This window comes from Nannobrachium achirus (genome assembly GCF_963921795.1).
Source record: "Nannobrachium achirus genome assembly, chromosome: 23".
Lineage (NCBI taxonomy): Eukaryota > Metazoa > Chordata > Actinopteri > Myctophiformes > Myctophidae > Nannobrachium > Nannobrachium achirus.
In genome coordinates this window covers 44,794,408-44,802,102 of record NC_137830.1, presented here as the reverse complement: position 1 = coordinate 44,802,102, position 7,695 = coordinate 44,794,408, and the positions used below count along the sequence as shown (strand labels likewise).

The window sequence follows — 7,695 nt, the reverse complement described above, 5'->3', positions numbered from 1 at the left end:
TCTCTCCCTCTATCTCTCTCTCCCTCTATCCTTTCATCTGTTTCTGTCTCTGTTGTGCTGCTTGGTTCTTGCAGAAGGTAGAGAGTGCGTTAACTGTGGAGCCACGTCGACCCCGCTGTGGAGGCGGGATGGCACGGGTCACTATTTGTGTAACGCCTGCGGACTCTATCACAAGATGAACGGGCAGAATCGCCCACTCATCAAACCCAAGCGACGACTGGTATGTCTTTGCCCATGTTTGTATTGATGACACTTCCGTTTCTCTCTCTCTTTTTTTCTATCCAGGAAGAAGTATTAGCTGCAGGAAATTGACTCGACAAGTGCAGGTCTCTGTTTTCAGATACCATAGCAAACTGCACACTGATTTTAATGACGATGTCATTTTTTTATTTGCTTCAGTTTTTCGTTGATCTATATACCCATAATTGATTCTATTTAAACTATATGGCCTTGTACGTTTTCTTTTTGGTCTTTGCATTAACTCTCCTAAAATAGCCTACTAAATGTGAGAGAAGAATGCAGCTTGATTGATTGATTGATTGATTGATTGAATACTTTTATTAGAAGTTTAGTTCACTGATACAAGGTCAACTAAAAGGATAAAGACCACAAGAAAGCTGTTAGGCTTGTTTGCATTGGGGTCCCTTTGAACTTAATTCATAGCTACAAAGCGTGGTTGATGTAGACATATAGGGCCTATACTATATAATAGGCCTACATCAGGCCCAATATAAGCACCATAACATAAAAGTGACATTCTCATTTTTAACATTCAAGTTTTGGGCTTCATGTTCTCTCCTTTTTTCTTTTTTTTTCTCTTTTTTTTCTCAGTTCTTGCGGTTGTTCTTGGTTTTTAGATAACGGGGAAGCCCCGATCATGCACGGCATGTTCGTTCTTCAATGAGGTCCATATAAACCTCATCGAAGAACGAACATGCCAGGGGAAGTCCTCTGTCCTCTATGGCATGTAGAGGACTTCCCCTGAATATAGGCTATATATATACGGAGGGGAAAAGTTTGGACGAGGCAGCGATCGAAGCGTTATAGCTTGGACGGGACTGCTATTCTAGCAGCGTGCATGCGCTCTGCAGCGGGGCTATAGCCTCGTCTCTCCCTCTCGCTCTAATGTGAAAACCCGACTTCCCAGGAAAAAGCTGCCGGATATCTGAGCAGCGCAGATAAGTCGCTTTTAACAACACAGCCCCGCTTCCCCAGTCTAAACATTAAGGGAGCGGGGAGGGAGTCCGACTCGGCGAGAGAGAGAGAGAGAGAGAGAGAGAGAGAGAGATAGAGAGAGAGAGAGAGAGAGAGAGAGAGAGAGAGAGAGAGAGAGAGGGGGGGGCGACCCCGGGGCAAACAGAAGTCACGACTTGAAGATTGTTTTAGCGTATAATGATCTCTGCAGAATATTGGGAGAAAACCTATAGAACGATGGATAGCCTATATTATCGCGACACGGGGAAGTGAAACATTAATCTGGAAACAGTCATTTATCAGTGCTTCCCCAAACCTTTTAGCTCGTGTCATGACCCAAAAGCAACATTTGACGTTTGCCCGGTACCCAAACTATATAGTGAAAATAGCAGATCTACAAGCAGTTGCTTCACACTGTGTTGTGAGCTGGTAGATCGGCTATTTTCACTAGGCCTATACCGTTTTGTTATGGAAGTTATGGAATTTCTCCGATTTTTCTTTAATGGAAGAAAAATCATTGCGTTTTTTTCATGAAAATCGTAGCTTTTGGGGGAATGTTTTTTGAAAATGTTTTGAAATACAAATTCAAAACAAAGGTAGTAAAGCAAAAAAATTAAGAGACCCATAAAAAAAATGTGTCCGCGACCCACAAATGGGCCCCGACCCACTGTATGGGAAACAGTGATTTAAGTGGACGGGCAGACAAAATAAGGCGCTCCAGCTCGCGATATCCATACTTTATTCAAGCCACACAGGAGCTGGGGTTATTAGGCCACCAGATGTGGATAATTGGAAATCTCTCCGACAGATTGGCTAGTGTAGGCTAGTCCGTTTTTAGTCGCAGTGTGTCCTTCGCGGTCACCTGTCTATCGATTGTTTTTTAGAGATTATAACATCAATGTCAAACCATCCAGCAAAACGGACTCTGAGGCAAGCAGATAAATCCATAAGAAGACAGAGACTTTCACCATGTCGTTGTATTTTTTTTTCTTCGCCATGATAAAAATGGGGGGCAATCATGTCCCCCGTTTTTGATTGTGTTGTTCAACTGGCATTATACAGATCAAATTAATTATTGCTAATTATTGTTTCTCTTCAGATATGACCACTGAGCAACACGTCATTTCCGTGTCATAGGCTAATAATTCACCTCTAGACTGCTATTTAAGACTATAGGCCTAAAGTTGCCTACATTTAGGCTACATATAGACTGGCCTCTCATTTCACTGTTTCATTTTAATTGGAGCCTGGGCCCATAATCTGAGGGTGAATTTTTAAGCAAGCCTCCGTGGCACAAACACTACTGTTACTCATAGTATATTTGAAGGGAATTCTAATCAGATTTAATAGCTCCCATTGCAAGGAGCTGCTTTTACGTCCTCTGTAAATATTTATTCTTCAGGAGGTATGTGCATGGCGCTATTTTTAGCTTCAAGTCTAGGGCTGCTATGTTTTGGGAATTTTCTGTCTTTATTTTTAAACTATTTTCAGCTTTGCAAAAAAAAAAAAAAAAAAAAAAAAAGCCAATAGAATTCCTTTGAGTCGACATCAAGGGGTTTCGGTATTATGCTGCAATTTTTCATAGCATATGAAGGGGTCATGTGATCTAAATCCATTCTGTCCTCTCTCTCTCTCTCCCTATGTTGCCCTACAGTCTGCGGCGCGGCGGGCGGGGACGTCGTGTGCAAACTGTCAAACGACCACGACGACGCTGTGGCGGAGGAATGCGAACGGGGACCCCGTGTGTAACGCCTGTGGCCTGTACTTCAAACTGCACAATGTAAGCAATACAGCTGCCTATACATTATAGTAAGATATCTACTAACTTATCTAAGCATGCTTTTTTACATTTTCCATCGTCTTCACATGCACCGCCCAACCCTTCTTGTCAAACATTTATTTTCGGTGTGGCCTATACCTACTATTTCCCTCTTCACTGCTCTACATCCCACTGCCCCCCACCCCCAACACACACACACACACACACACACACACACACACACACACACACACACACACACACACACACACACACACACACACACACGCACACACACACACACACACGCGCACACACACACGCACTCACACTTATTTGCTGTGAAGTGTGAATATTTATCTCCGCTGTCCCCCACAGAGAATTTCGGGGCTACAGCGATAACAAACGCTGCAGAGAATTAATATGATTTATTGGCAGTAAGTGTGAATCTAAAACGTATAAGAGAGCCGAACTGAGCCCGCAGCTTGGCTTTTTTTTTTTTGAATATTAAAGAAGGGGGTTTAATTAAAATTCGATTAATTTCCGGGCCGATTTTTATTTCCAGGCCCTTTTTGGTTCCGCCCCCCCGCGCGAGGGGAGTTGGGATTCTCCTCTCTGACCACCAATCCGTCTGATTCGTTTTGGGGGCGCACAGGCGTCATGCCTCACCACATCATTTCACATCCTCAATCTGAGAACCCCTGGGACCTTGCTCTCTCTCTCCTTGCTCTCTCTCTCTCTCTCTCTCTCTCTCTCTCTCTCCTCCCCCCCCCCCCCATTCTATCCACATCTCACAGAGCTCTGCACAGACCTGCGATTGTAACCGTCGAGTATTAATAATAATATTGGTAATATATATCGTCGTTCTCGGGTGAAAACCTTGTATGTCCAAAACCGTTTGTTTTGTATTTATCATTTTTAAAATGATTTAAACTAGTCGAAAACAGCCGATCTACAAGCACACAACGCCTCGCACCGCGAGGCGCTGTGTGCTTGTAGATCGGCTGTTTTCACTACTTTTGTGCGATAGCCATTACGATGAAGCAGTGCTTTACTTTGCGAGAAAAAAAAAATACAATTTTGAAACTTGGAGATACGGGGTTTCTGCCCGACAGTGACGATATGTTTTTTTAATTGTTCAGTTATAGTGACAACACCAGATGTAAGTAACATTAACTTCCCTTCGTAGGGAAAGAGAGGCGACACTGCCCTCAGAGCTAATCAGATAACGGTAGCCTTTATCCCATATCCTAGTGTGTAATGGGAAGAGTATCCCGCTTTGCTCCCCCGCTAGTCACGCCAGTGCTCCCTGTTAAATCATTTTCCCATGTTGCTCTTGGCATCGGCTTGTTGGAGACTGGAGAGACCGACCGATGCAGACCAGGGTTATGAGGGAGAAAAGAATAATATTTCCAAGTTACATATTAGCATTTGAACTGACCTCGACCTTGGCGTAATTGCAAAATTAGTTTGTTTTGGTAAAGCCAGACTTCTGTTGGGGTTTGCTCCCTTTGAAACAAATTCCACATTCTTCATGGAGAATTTAGCAGAAGTCCCCTCTGCCAGGCACGCTTGAGCTCTGGATGTGCAGGCTGTCCATGGGGTCTGTACATAACACCTGATGGTAGCAATCTGTTGTTTCCCACAACCACTGGCTCTGATAAGCGGCCAGTGAAAACAGAAAAGTTGCCACAAAAACACAAGGCCTTGTTGACACCCAAAGCAGAGAACCGTCCTGTTGTTGCACACACACAGGCTTTACTCACCACGTGTGACATGATCTCTCCTCACCTTTGATTTCTTAGAATCAGACAGAGTGCGGTCAGCCTTGTGTACCTGTGTATAGTGCTGCTGAGGTTTTCACGCGGTTAGCCCCTGGTCCAGAGAAGAGCGGATGTGAGGGGCTTGTGTAGTGTTGCATATTCTGCGGCGGCCCGTTGACTCAAAACACGCTGGCTGGGCTTTTCTTTGATGCGTCAGAGAGGCGGCCGAGCGCAGGCCAAAGGACTGACGCTTCCTCCACGAGATGGCAGACATCTCAGCATCAAAGTGTAGCAGCATGACTAGCTATATCGGTGGGCGTATTGCACCTTTCTTCTGGAAGGAAGACACAGACAGCCCCTTAACATGTAGCCACATCTTAGAGACTGAAACCACATCTTGGGGGATGGGGGGGGCTCTGCTAATCATCTATAGATTCTAGGCCACTAAGCTTAAAGAGTCAGCAAAAAAAAAGAAAGCCCATGTCTCAGACGGTGCACGTATAGTGAAGAAGAAATCCCTGTTCCCATTTTCCCGGTAAGAAACTGCTAAAAAAGATCAGGAGGCCAGTCGGCCTCATCCACCTCCCTGTCATAATCCTGCCTAGAGCCGGAATTCCATCATCCGGCTCTCAGTCCCGGCTAAACCTATGCCGGAATATGGCAGCTGGGGCCATTTTGGCCAGGAGATGTCCGTGCAGCTGAGATGGAGGGTGGAGGGGAGGACTTGGCCCTGGTGTTGGCGCTGGTCATGGCCATGTGTCTCTGTGGTCGACTGGTCGCTCTCTGCCAGAACCTTCCTCGTCCCTCTTTTACACACATTCTTTCTCCCTTCCCTCTCTTTCTCTCAACCGCTCTCTTTCTCTCTCTCTCTCTCTGTCTGTCTCTCTCTCTTTCTCTCTCTCTCTCTCTCTCTGTGTCTCTGTCTGTCTGTCTGTCTGTCTGTCTGTCTCTCTCTCTCTCTCTTTCTCTCTTTCTCTCTTGCATTCTCTTTCTGGCATGTCCATTGCCTCAGATCCAGTCCAGCTTAAGGGAATCAGCATTTAAATCCACACGAACGCGGGCTCACCCCAACTTGTACATACATGCATGTATACACACACACACACGCGCGCGCACACACACACACACACACACACACATACACACGGACGCGCACACACACACACACACACACACACACACACACACACACACACACACACACACACACACACACACACACACACACACTCTACTCTCTTTCACAATGGGACAGGCCGGTCTGCTCCATAATGGGACTCCATTACATGTCATTATGTCTCCTCAAAACCCCAATTTGTCTCATAACAAAATAAAATAGATCAGTCTGTACCCGTTCATGTATTTTCCTTTTTTCAATATTTTTGTCACTTCTTGTTCTTTTTTTTTTTGTGTAGCTTAATTAAAACGATTCTATAATTATTAACAATGTTGAATACTGTTTCTCTGTACTGTTTCTCATTTGTGGACCAAGTTGTTTGCCGCACTAACTAATCCCTCGGCTGTCTGCTTTTTTTTCTTTTTCTTCTTCTCCTCCAGATCAACCGACCTTTGACCATGAAGAAGGAGGGCATCCAGACCAGGAACAGGAAGATGTCCAGCAAGTCCAAGAAGAGCAAAAAGTCCCACGACAACATGGACGACTTCTCCAAGAGCCTGATGGACAAGAGCTCCTTCAGCCCGGCGGCCCTCTCTCGTCACATGTCCTCCTTCCCGCCCTTCTCACACTCCGGCCACATGCTGTCTACCCCCACCCCCATGCACCCTTCCTCCTTCGCCCCCCACCACCATCCATCCAGTATGGTCACTGCCATGGGCTAGACGCCGAAACCCCACCCCCACTCTGCTGCCCCTCGTTCCTCAGAACCTCCCGAGCACCATCACCCCCCCCCCACCATCGACCACACCCTTTGGTACCTCCGCTGTGACCTGCTTCCGTATCTTGAGAAAAAGACCAACAACAGACTGCTTCCTTGGCACAAAACTAAAGCTCCGCTGACTCGCCACCAAGCCGCCTCTGTGATCTGACCTCGGTGCTGCGAGGGGGTTCCATTGTCTTCGGTTACTATCTTATTTTTATAAAGATGAAAATATCAAAGCATACCTCTTGCGATATTAATGCTTTGCATACTGACTTGACCGTGGTGTTTTTCCGGTGCGCGGAAAATATATTTTTTATTTTGTTTTCTCCGAACCGGACAGAGGAGGGTTCGTGCTCTCCAAGCTTTCCACCACATACCTCCCAACCCATATCCCACAATACGGAACTCCATTTGTGTACAAAAAACAACAAGCCATTTTTACACGCACATACACACACACGCACACACACGCACACACACGCACACGCGCACACACACACACGCACACACACGCACACACACACGCACACGCACACACAAATGTTATAAAACAGATGTATTAAAAAAGCTTACTTTTATGATGTCCACACCCCGTGTCCGAGCCCACTTCTCTCCAACTTGCACCTGTCTAACAGGGAACACCCCCCCCCCCCCCCCCCACACTTCCCTGAACTCGGTCCTCCGCTGCAACAAAGAGAGGAGACAAACTTTGAATATATTTGTACAAATTGTATGAAATACAGTACATCTAATGAAGACTTTTTAATTAAGTGCGAAACGATTAAAAAAAGAAAAAAAAGGAGGAGAGAGAAAAAAAAAAGGAAAAATGCCCCCCCCCCCCCCCCCCCCCCCCCCGCCGGGCAGCTAATGACGACGAGAAGGGTACGAGTCACGCCGCGAGGAGAGACTGCCAACCAGTGGAGGGAAAAGAGGAAGAGGATACCCCCGCATCCCGTTGGAGAAACGAGGGAGGAGGTGAAAGGAGGAGGACAGGGGGAAAGACTGAGAAAGGGCAGGACTCTGTTTTTTTTGCCTGCTGGAATTGTGTTTGATGCATTAAGCTTGCAGAAAGTCTATGGCTCTGACTGCAGGCGTTTCT

General features: G+C 46.1%; 1 protein-coding gene across 1 annotated transcript in view; it reads left to right on the top strand.

The window, feature by feature from the left end:
- gata3 (GATA binding protein 3) overlaps positions 1 to 6,555 on the top strand; it is a gene marked incomplete at both ends in the record, with an annotated part of 11,998 nt that extends 5,443 nt beyond the window's left edge. The window contains 3 exons of the mRNA XM_080754465.1: positions 75 to 220; positions 2,849 to 2,974; positions 6,274 to 6,555. Of these exons, the coding sequence (XP_080610591.1) occupies positions 75 to 220; positions 2,849 to 2,974; positions 6,274 to 6,555 (554 nt within the window). The remainder of the gene's footprint in view (positions 1 to 74; positions 221 to 2,848; positions 2,975 to 6,273) is intronic.
- Between the last annotated feature and the right edge of the window lie 1,140 nt (positions 6,556 to 7,695).